At 36.5% G+C, this 12,474-nt stretch overlaps 1 protein-coding gene across 18 annotated transcripts in view; it reads left to right on the top strand.

The window, feature by feature from the left end:
• RASAL2 (RAS protein activator like 2) overlaps positions 1-12,474 on the top strand; it is a 364,089-nt gene that overhangs the window by 312,824 nt on the left and 38,791 nt on the right. For all 18 annotated transcript variants that reach the window (XM_070266178.1, XM_070266179.1, XM_005609568.4 and 15 more), the window contains 1 exon segment: positions 10,533-10,686. In XM_070266178.1, coding sequence (XP_070122279.1) covers positions 10,533-10,686 — 154 coding nt within the window.

The following is a 12,474-nucleotide window of genomic DNA, read 5'->3' on the forward strand; positions in this document are numbered from 1 at the left end:
AACTATTTTCCAGGGTAGCTGTGCCATTTTACATTCCCACCAGAAAACGTTTACAGGTTTTATTAACGTGTATCCCAAGAGATTTTCACCTATGTTTTCTTCCAGAAGTTTTATGATTTTTAGCTTTTTTATTTAGGTCTGTGATGCATTTATTTAACCTGTGGTTCCTGTAAATAAAAGGTCTTGACTCAGAACTTACTGGCTTTTAGTTCAAGATATTAATCAAACCTGCAAACCTACCCCAGCCAAACCAATTACAGGGAATCTGCCTGCCTTTGGAGAAGCAAGTATTGTAAACTACCACTTTTCTCCTCGTCTATTCTTCCCCTTTAGCTTAATAAGCATGGTTTTAGGTGCCCTTCAGTTTTTGGGCAAGGGGAGACAGAAAGGAGAACGGTGGTAAGAAAGTTCTAGTACTATCTTAGCCTTCCGTAACACTCCCTGAGCCTGGCAGATGTTTAAAGCTGACTCTTCTATTATAGGGTCTTTGGGGAATTCTTCACAAATGTCTCATCTCTGAGGAGCTATCACCTATGGTTTTATTGAGTTTGGCAGGTACATTTCTCTTCCAGGTGTTCACTTGCAGCTCCTTTCGCAGTTTCTAGGAAGGAATTCTTGCAGTTGTGGTCTCTTCACCCTTGCAGTCCTCTAGTCCACAGGAGATATCCACACATCCTTTGCCCTGACAAACCTCCTAGGAGTGCGGGCTAATCCAAAAGCATCAACTCTCTCAGGCTCTGCCACCAGCAGTTAGTCATTTCTCATCATCTAGATTTCCCAGATAAAATCAAACTTCACCCTTTCTGCATTCCATACCCATATCCCATAGGGGACAGGAGGTTGAGCCTCACAGCTTTCTCCGAAAAATCTCTCTCACAAAATCCCTTCCCTTCTCTATTCTCTAACCACTTTTTATAGTCTTATTCTGAGGGGTTCAAGGTAATAGAACTGGTTCCAAACATTTCCTTTGTTTTACAGTTTATCTGGTACTTCACTGTGGTATACAACATCTCTTTTATCTTAGTGTCTCAATTGAAACTTCAGTTTTAATATTTCATCGCATATGTATATAATACTTTCATTAATCTACGGTCCTTAGCATAATGAACAAAATGCAACATAACACTGTGCTTCCCTAACTCTCAGCATTATCTCCTACCACTCCTACCAAAGGTCTGTCATTTACTTACCATACTGTTTTGTATTTCTCTGCTTTTGAGCTTGCTGCCCTCTCTATCCCAAATATCATTTCCTATTCCTACACCCTGTCCTTTGTCAGGCTTACTTCTAATTCATACTCATGCAACAAAACCCAAGTCAGGAGTCATGTGCTCCCTGACTTCTTTTCCTTGTTCTTCCCATACACCATTCTAAACTAAGCACCTACCCTACGTACTTACCCTGGCCAACTGCATATCCCGTATTATAGGACTAACTACTTTCTATTGAATTTATCTTTTCATGTCTCCGCTTACTGTAGCAGATTGGAAACTCCTTGAGGGTACAAACAATCTTTCTATCCCATTCCTTAGTACAACGCCTGTACTATTAAGGAACTTAATTTTTGTTGGCCTGAAACAGAAGGGAAGAGTCCAAACAAATTCTAGATAATAAACAATAATCTTTTTCAATATGATGTACTTGGATAGAATGACAACTTCTCAGAAATTATTGGATTCCAGGCCACTAATTAATCAATACAGTTTAGCTATAGATTATAGAATTTCCCTTACCAATGTTTACTGCTATGGTCCAATTAAAAGTCCCTTAGTTTTGTGAACTGTAGTCCAGTTAAAGTTTCTTATTGTATCGTGATAACATCTTAAATTCATTAGAATGCTTTATCTTAATAGAAAAAAATTATTTCCATACATTTATTCCTTCTGTTTTCATGTTCTTCTAGCAAAGAATATATTCAAGAAAATAGCTATCCTGATCTCAACCAGATGAATAATTTACATAACATGAGCTACTGCATGTCATATCACTGTAAAAAAGCTCTATGTCTATGGTATTAGTCCCATTTGTATGGAACTGTAGTTTATGAGATATTTCTGAAATGATGGATTGTTGCATTTGATTCTCATAATAACTGTGTGATGTATAGGAAGAGAAATCATTATCCACGTTTTACAAATGAGATAACCAAGGTTCAGAAAGAAAGAATTATTTGTTCCTCATCACATAGCTAGTGAGCAGTTGAGCTGATGTGAATGTGCGGGGCTTTGGCTCCAAGTTCAGTGACTTTTCCATTATACCCTTTGTTGCATGTGTTGATAGGAATCATAACTTTCCGAGAAGGTCATTGAGAAAGAAGGAAAAATCAAAGGTAAAAATCACACACACCTACATACACACAAACATACTCCAAACAACACCTCTTAATGAAAGTGGAATACTATGCAGTAATAATTAATAAGTCAATTTATGGTCATAATATTTCCACAGTTTGGTAAAATGTAAAGCTAACTCCCTACTGTACTCCTTTCATTCCTCCTTCCCCTTCAAATCCAAATGGATTGGATGAAAAGTTAAAAACACTAAAAGAAAATATAGCTAGATTTCTTATGGTCTTAGAATGAAAGAACTCTTCCTAAGCATAAACTGGGGAAAACAATTAGAAATATGACAGAAAAGTGCTAATTTACTTACTATACAAAGAGCATTCACTATAAATCGTTTAAAATATGATATAGTAGTTCTTAACTCACAGAAAAAGAAACTGAGATTGCCAATAAACATGTTAAAATGTCCTTAACCTCATAAGTAAAGAAATGCATATTAAATAATGAAATACCATTTTTTACCAATTATACTGGCAAAGATTTTTGAAGTTCAGCCATGTCCCATTTTGGTGATAGCATATAGAAACATACACTGTTGGTAGGAGTTTAAATTGATGCCATCTTTTATGGAGGAGAATTTATCAATATCAAAATTTTAAATGTATATGCCCTTTGATCTAGCACTTTCATATGAGTACATGTACATAAAGATATATGTGCTGAGATACTTTTTAAACCTGGGTGGTAATCACAAAAAAAGAAAAGAAAAACTTAAGTGGTCATCAGGGACTGATTAAACTACTCCAGACCTATATAAGGGAATACTTTGTGGTCACTAAAAAGAGGTGAGTTATATCTATATGTTCCAGCATGGACAAGAGTCAAAAATACAGTGTTAAGGAAAAAAGGTTTTGTAGAATCTCATTTGTGTGTGTGTGTGTGTATTTGGTTGTCTATGTATAAACTATTTATGAGAGGGGACACAAAAATTGTTAATAGTATTTTCTATAGGAGATTAAGGGAAGTACCCTTATTTATATTCTTCACCTTCTATCCTCCTGAGCTCTTGGAATTTATTACCAAGAGCACTTATTACTTTAAGGCGAAAAAATGTTTAATTAGAAGAAAACCTCCTACAACCCCATTTCAGCCTTATGTCTCCTTCTAGTTATTTCCCAGTTGCCACCCCTTCACTGTCCGACTTCATGAGTTAGTCTCTGCTTTCTCACTTCCTATTCATTTTCTCAGCCCCCCGCAATCTCATTTTTGTCCTCATGACTTCCCTGAAACCGCTCTTGCCAAAGTCTCCAATTATCTCTCGGTTCATATGTCTGGTGTCTACCATAAATATTTCAACACACTTGATCTTCTACAGCAATGGACAGTCCACCCTTCTTGAGAGCTCTCTTCCTTGGGCTTTTATGATACTTGAGTCTCCTGGTTTTCTTTCTGTCTTTCAAATTGTTAAGTCTCTTTTGTCATTTTTGTATATTTACGTGGTAGTATTCCTCAGCTTATTTTCTTAGGACCTTCTCTTGGTCTGCATGTTCTCTTTCAGAATTCACATTGTCTTAGTCCGTTCCGGCTGCTATAACAAAATACCATAGACTATAGATGGCTTATAATCAAGAGAAATTTATGTCTCACGGTTCTGAAGGCTGGGAAGTCCAAAGTCAAGGCTCTAGCAGATTCACTGTCTGGTGGGGATCTGCTTCCTGGTTCAAAAGACTGACTTTTGGCTGTGTCCTGACATGGGGGAACGGTTGAGGATCTCTCCAGGGTCTATTTCATAAAGGCACTGATCCAACTCATGAGGGCTCCACCCTCACGACCTAATCACCTCCCAAAGGTCACACCTCCAAATACTATCATATTGGAGATTAGAATTTCAATATAAATTGGGGGGGGGAGGGGTACACAAACATTCACTCTGTAGCACACTCCCACAGGAACCTCAAACTTAACTTGTCCAACACTTGCTTTCATTTCTGCCCTCTCCTCAAAAAGCATTGCCTCTCATTTCCCATCTCTGTAAAAGACATCATCATCTTTCTACCCAGTGGCTCATCCTTGACTGTACCCTCTCCCTGATACCTGCAACATTTCCCGTCATTAAGGCCTATTTACCTCCTAATTATCTCTCAACTCTATCTACTTCTTCCCCTCTTCTGCTGCTCTAGTTTATGATCTTTACTCAGGTTACCCCATAATCTGTGAACTAGTCTTTAAGTCTTTCATTTTTTCTCTCCCCTCTCTGTGTACCCCTCACTTTTTCCACTCCTTAGAGAAAGTACTCTTACTGAGACACACATCTGATCATGTCATTCCCTCTCCACCACCCAAAACCTTTCTATGTCCACTGGTCTTGTGATCAAGTTGAAATACCCACAGTACTATACGTTCTATCATGGTTTCTGTCAAGCCTCATTATTCCCCACCCCTCTTCTCTTAGCCCCAACAAACATCCATACTGCACCAGAGCCACACCGCTGAACTCTCATTTTCTCAAACACCCTAGTATACTTTCACTACGGGCCTTCTCACATGCTAGCCATTCCCTCTAGAACTCTCACTACCTCTGCATCTGCATATAGCTAACTCCACCTCATCCTTCAAGTCACAACTTCATATTACCTTTTTTCTAAGAAACTTTCTCTGAATCCCCAATTTAAGATCTAGGGCCCCTACTAAGTGCTCACAGAGCCTCTTTTGCATCCTTTTTCATAGGTTTTATCACATTATATTATAATGGATTAACTCACTAGATTATAAGCTGTGTTTGAGTACAAGGACCATGTACTCACCGTTGTATTCCTTACATTTATCTCTAGTATAGTGCCTGACACATAATGTATACCAAGTAATTATTGGGGATAGGTGGATTCATACATATTTTCATTTATTCAGCCAAATGAGAAACTAATGTGAAAGCAAATAGTCATGAGTTTAGGAATGATTAAGAAGTACATGTCATTGAACTCCATCAGTTTTTTTCTCTTTTATTCTCCTTTTACTCATACTTAATTTTATGGCAATAATGAGACTAAAAGTCTAACTAAATTCAGAAAAAGTGAAAGAAAAGTTATTAGCCTTTCCACTCACTCTTTAACTAGTAAGTGTATTAGTTGAGTTGATTTGTGAATGTGGTTTGATCTAGTTTCATGGAATTTTTAAAATTCAATATAGTTGTGTTTATATTTAATTTGTTTAACAGGCACTGGTATATTACATTCCGTTTGCAATTTAAGAACAAAAGAAAAGGGTGTATTACAACATGGTAGTTTCTGTAAAGAGATTGTTGCCTAGTGTGTGTCATACTGGACGCTAGTTGAGTTTTCTGCCCTCCAGATCACATTTTAATATTTATAATCTTGCCTTCCTTCTATGTCTGCCTTCAGTGTATATATACATGTTTATGTGCCAAAATAGGTTGAATGTCATTTTCGTCTATGATGATAAATTTCCTTACCATGAATTTGTTCATTTTAAGTGACAACTCGGGCTGACAAATATTCTTCTTTCCCATTAGCAGCTGAACTCGTTAGACCATCCTGTCTAGAGTCTGAGAGCAGAGAAAGGGAAGATTAGCAGGATGTGTTATGTTTCCATAAATAGCTTTTGTGTGAGTGGTTGTATGGTATAATTCTTTAAACTAACGTACTAATCAGTGAGTAATATAAGCAGTAGGGACTGGCCTTAACTGCAGCAGGTAAATCACTGCAACCAGCCTGTCAGGATCTTCAGGGAGGACATTTTTTAGCACACAAGTAGAACTCTGGTGAATGAGCTCTAATTTATCTTTATTTTTTAATCCAAGGAGGGAAACCTTTAAAATTACAGTACAGGAAAGGATCTACTCTTTCAAACAGAAAACAGAAATCCTATGTTTTCACAGATACCAGGCTGAAAAACAATAAAATCTGAGGAGCAAGTAAAGCTACATTTTTCCCAAAGTGAGATCTCAGATGCAGTTTTTAAAAAACTGATTAGACTTTATGTAAATTTTTTGGTAGAATATTAGGGTACTGAATTTTGTTAATTACTACCTGGGAAATTTCAAACAAGGTTATAAAGTGTCTTTGGAATACATATTAGTGAATACAAGCATATATTGCTGCACCCAGCTTATGGCTGAGCTGTCTCTTCAAGAATTCAGTGCAGTGGTCTGGAATCCTAACTGCCAAGCCAAGCAGAAATTCACCTGCTCTGGAGTATAGGATTTTGTGTGGCAATAAGCATTTTTAATTAAAAGTTTCCCAAATTTGGAACTGATGGAACTGAATCTGTAAACATGTGGCACATTGAGCTAGCACATCCAAGCACTATTGGCGCTTTGGAGGAAATATGGCTTTTAAAAAAATTGGATGGTTAAGCTGAGAAAAATCCAGCTGTGTTTTACTTAACATTGCACTAATCAGAGTTCTTTGACTCCTTTTTCTTTTTCTTCATCAGTGTTTCCACTGGTGTGTGTGTTGGCTCCCAATCCACCAACCCTTCGCTTTTGTCTTTTAAGACTGATTTCAGATAGGGATTTGGTTAAAGCAATATAATACCAATTCACTGTAGTGAGTAATAGAAAGCCCTTCCTGCCTTGCAGTTTATATCTTAAAGAGGTCAAAAGCAGCAGGTAATCTTCATCAGCAAAGCAATTACCTTTTTAACCCTTACCTATCACATTGCTAGAGGTCCTCAAGTTTACACAGAAATCAAAATTGTCTGCTGACCTTAAAACAAAAATGTAAAGAATATGGTGTTCCTTAATTAGAAGTAAAATTGCTTCTGGGAAGCAGTTTCCCAATTAAACCAAGAAATAATCATATTGCAGCCCTGAATTATTCTTACATGGTATTTGGGATGATGAGGATTTGGGGATGAGGGTGCAAGGGTCGGGAAGAGAAGTAGTCAGGAAGGGCCAGTAGTCAAGGGATTCTCGATATCCACTTTGGGGCAGGGTTCCTTGGTGAAGACTGTTGTCAGATTGGACTGAGAAGAGTTGTCTGAGTTGTCTTAAACTTGTATCATTCTCTCAATAAATCCACATTCTACTTTCCATTCGAGAAGTAAACTGTAGTGCCATACAAAGCTGCTAAAACGCTCTACTTAGCAGATCTAAGAAAGATCAATTCATATGAAGGTACAGGAGGAGGTAAATATGATTTAGAGAGGATTTGGGGTTACTAATGCTATTATATGGAAATAGTTGCACAGATAATGCCTCCCCCCCAGGCCATTCCCAGGCCGCTTGATCTTCCTGTTTACTGTAATCCTGCTTCTCTGGGAATTACTTCTGTCTTCTCTGAGACGCTTTCTTCCCAATACAGGAAGGGCTTGCTTATTTATTCAGTGTAATGTTGAACATATTAGTGACTTTAGTGTTCAATTCATGGGTATGTGAGTGTAGGTGTGTATTTACACGCATACATGCATAAATGCTGAATAGGAGATTCTGAACTATGTATTAATAATTGAAATTTCAGTAACTAGAAAGAGTTTCGAATCCTGTTTCCTGAGGACTTGGTTGTAATATCTGTTTATGGCTGCACTTGGAAGTTAGACCTGAGTGTTGAAATGAAATGTGTTCAGCGTTAGAAATACAGTGAATAAAGAACTTTATCCAACTTTCTGTAAAAGGGAAAAAGACAATGTGTCACCAAATAAGTTAATGCAGAATAGTACCTAGGAATATTAAACTAGGATAAGCACTGCAAAAGAAATAGAACAGATGTGAGAGGAAGATTGTACTTGCAAGGTGGGATGTAGCCAGCACTCTCTAGTAGGGGCCTGGGAATCATACAGGAAGCAAGCTAAAGCTTCTCAGCTTTGTCCTCTAGGAGAGTTAAGAGATTCTCCTCCACCCCCAGAGTTGCCTCAGTTTTCTCCTACAGCCTCTGACTGAGAAATTGTTAATGGGAGTGGGTAGGAGCTTTGCCGTTTCTTCCTTTCTGTCTTAAAATGGTCACGTTTGCAGAGCATGTTCCTTGAGTCCTTCAAGCGGCAGCTTCTCCCTGCTGCCTTTAGCTCTAATCTCTTTATAGGTGTAGCACCATGGCAACAGGCCCAGCCTAGAGCCCAGGAACCTTGTTTGTGTTACCTGAGGGGCTGGATGCAGCCTGAGGAAGAGAAGAAGGAATATTACCTATCCTGCAGCCTATTTGGAAGATGACTTCAAGTTCTGTTGTTTGTGTTTCCGTTCTGCTTCTATTGAAGACTTGAAATTATACCTGCAAAACATTTATCCAAAGATGTTATCGGTAACCGAAGGCAGCAACTTCTATTGGTTCTTGTTTAAACAGAGAGTTCTTTTCTGAGATGTAGTTCAGAAAGTGACTTGCTATACCGTGACATGTGGCACCACCATGATTTGGGGTTGCACTGCCAGGTGGCTGTATAATTGCTTCATGTAGGTAGACATTTATTTTATTTGAAATAAAATTAATTTATGTTTTAGAATATTTTCCTAGAGAATTTTAAAAATACAAGTAATAAGCCTTTTGTCATACCTCCTTCTATTTAAATGTGCCTTCATCTTTCCTGTTGAGAGGCTCACTCTCAGAGCATGAGAGGCTTTTCCCCTCCAAGGAACTCTTCCTGGGAAAAATGGGCTGGAATTGTTATTTTCTGTGTGTTTAAGAAAGATTACAGTATCCTGTTGCCTCGACCCAGCTGCCTATCAAGCATATTGGGCAAGGCTGTATGGTAATTACATTAAAGTAATAAAATTGCTTTAGCGTTTAGTTATTTATAGATGATGTGATGTGTTTATGGTATATAACATGTCATTGTCTTATCCAATAGAACAAAAGTAAATCAATGTGGAGCTGTTATATTGTTATATTTTTATGTACAAAACATTAAGTGGCTTTTGCGCATGCTTTGTATTAACAATGGTAAATATAATTATTGTCTCTTTGACCTTAAAAAGACTGCTGAATATCAGAACACACATTTTTCAGCCTAACCATTAAATGGGGGTTGGTTTTTTTGAGTGTGGAAAGAACGGACTAAAATCCTAAGCTTCAGATGCTTCTTACTGTATGGAGTTTGATTAAACAATGTTAGAATGGAAATAGAAGGGAAAGGGCAGCCTTTAGTGCTAGTTTCCTTTATCTCATTACTTTATAATTTAAGTGAAAGCTACTCTGGCATTAAGTATTTCAATTCCTTTTAATGCTAATGTGGTTATTTCAAGGAAGTGAATGAAGCTGCTTATTTAGTTTGTTTTACAAAAACAAATGTCTTAACACAAGACATTTCTTTATCCCTATTACTAGGTACTTCTGCTTCAAATATATGTATTTAACTCTGGGTGTTTCAGTCAATAAATACTACAATTATTGAGTAAAACTGCATGGCTATCCAGTTCTGGATTTAAGAATATTCTGCTTTATATTGTTTGATTTCGTTAATTCTTCCAAGGGGAAGGCAGTGAAGTACTAGCTCCTGTAGTGACAAGAATCATGATTCCTAGTATTGTTTTTTAAACAACTAGGAAACAAAATCAACCAGGATGCCTGAATGGTGTTGACAAAGATCTGTTCTTCTAGATGAGAGTTTGAACATTTCATTTGAGGGTGGGAGGTTTCTTCCAGGCACTTTATTCTTTATTCATATTTATGTAATAAGGCATGGATAGAACCAAAAGCTTGCCAGAAAAGGATTCCATATTGAAATGGAAATCAGACCTTTTGAAAGGCGGGGTCTTGTGCTGAAAAGTTTGGCTTTGACTCTCTGTGTGTATGTCTGTTTATTCCACCAAAGCAGAAAGAAACAGAATGGGGATTCAGCCACTACTATTTTGTCAATGATAGAAGAGGATAAAGCTATCACATGAAAAAAAAGAAAAGAAATAACATTTCTTTTGATAATACCTTTGCATAAAAAAGAATGTATAACATAACCTTGAATAGTATATATTTCTCCATCTCAAAGATAGGAATGAGGAGAAAAACAATGTTTGTGGTGGAACTTTGAGCTTTCTTGAATCTAGTAAAATTATAGTACACTTTGTGCTTTATTGAAAACAACAGTGCGTGTGTGTACACACACCAATATATAATGTATATGGTTTATATGTGCCACATGAATATAGTTACTGTTATTATTGTTATAGATGAACTATTAATTTGCTCCTTGTTTATTTTTCCCTTTGGCATTTATACATTTGTTGTTAGCCTCCATTGTGTTAGACCTTCATTTCCTCCTTGGCCAAGTAGTTACACTATTGTAAATATCTTTTTCTTCTTGTAGGTCTCGTGGGCTGCCTAAACTAAAGGAGTCACGTTCCCATGAATCCTTGCTGAGCCCATGCAGTGCGGTGGAGTGTCTTGATCTTGGTAGAGGAGAGCCTGTATCAGTGAAACCACTCCATAGCAGCATCCTTGGACAAGACTTCTGCTTTGAGGTAAAAAAGTATAGAAAGAAGGAAGAGTAAACAACAAGCATTTTGTTTTACAAGTCTTACTGGATAAGATTTTCTATCCAGTGATTTTGTGATTTGATTACTGTAGTGTTAATGATTTGATCATCTTAACTGGTTTTCAGTTGTTAAAAACTACCTACTTACAGGGAAAAAGTTGGAAATCTATTAATCTAATTATATTGGTTATTATAATATAAAGTTATATATATAACTATTAAACTTTAATATATATAATAGTTATTATACATAAAGTTATTAATGATGGCTTCTCATTCCTTTTAGCCTAGTCTGCTTCAAGATAAATGGGTTCTTAGTACCTTCTCAGCAGAGGTCACAAGATTAACAACTTATTAAATTGGTATTTTAATTTTTTAATATTGATGAAGATATCACCCAATATGTTTTTATTTTTCTCTTGAAAGCATAAGCCCCTGATTTTAATGATTCCTTGAGGAAATTGACCAAAACCATAATTTTTCTAACTAAAACATGGGCAGTTTGAGATTTGGGACTATGTCTTCTTTATTTTTTTAATCCTCTGCACCTAGCCCAGTCCCTGGCACATTGCAGGTGCCTAATTTCTTGAAAGAACAAATTGCTCTTCACCAGAAAATTATGACTCTTACTTTTTATGAGGTAATTTCTCCCTCCCAAATTAGATGTACACAATCGGCCATTTGCAAATTAAATTTTAAAATAATATATGTAATTGTTAGGGTTAGGATTTGATTAATTAACACAAACTTACTAAGTAACTAGTGATCAATCCTATGGTAGATGCTGTAGAAGTTGAAAAATGTTTGATTCCTGTTCTTATGGACCTGCAGTATCCAACAGAAATATAAAGCAAGCCACATACATAATTTTAAATTTTAGTAAACCCAAATATTATCATTTCAACATATAACTAATATAAAGTTGTCCATGAGATTTTTTACATTCTTCTTTTTTTTTTTTAACTAAGTCTTCAACATCTGATATGTATTTTACACTTAGAGCACATCTCCATTTGGGCTAGCTACATTTCAGATGCTCACTAGCCACTTGTGGCTAGTAGCTACCACATAATCTGACCTGATTCATTAAGTTATAATCTGAGATTGAGTTAGTATGTGAGCACATTTCAGCAATTTGGACAGGTCATTTCTTGGTGTTCTTTTCTATAAAAGTCACTTGAAGGTTCCCATATTTGTGGAGCTCGGTTCAGCATGTTGTATACCAGGCCCAGTGTTAGCTGCTAGGCATATAGACAACATGTTTCATTTTTAAAGGACAGTGATAGTAATTGCCAGGCTAACATAATAAATGACTAGAAATCAACAGATTTGTTGCCTAGTGGAGTAGAAACGGATTCCAAAGACAGTAATTCATTACTGGTAACTCTTTTCACCTTGATTTAGTAGCCTCCATAATATTGTAAGTGAAGGCAATCCTGAGAAATTTGATAAGCTATTTTAGAGACTGTCTTCCCTTTTTTAGTTATTTTCTATTAACTCACTTAGAATTGAGTATATTCATTTGCAGGTAGTTTAAGATGTGGCCTGAAAGATTTTTACTTTTGATCTTTTTGAATTGTAGGCAGGTTTTAGCTTCCTGAACTGAATTCTCAATGGCCTTTGTTCTCATACCTGGAGATGAGTGTGCATATTACCTAGATAACAAAGCAAAAAGCCAATGTAGATGTAGATATAGATATCACAAAACTAGCACTTATCGTTTTGGTTTCATGTAGTATGGTTTATCTTCATGGCATATCCCTAACTCTTAAAT

This window comes from Equus caballus, chromosome 5 (assembly GCF_041296265.1).
Source record: "Equus caballus isolate H_3958 breed thoroughbred chromosome 5, TB-T2T, whole genome shotgun sequence".
Taxonomy (NCBI): Eukaryota; Metazoa; Chordata; class Mammalia; order Perissodactyla; family Equidae; genus Equus; species Equus caballus.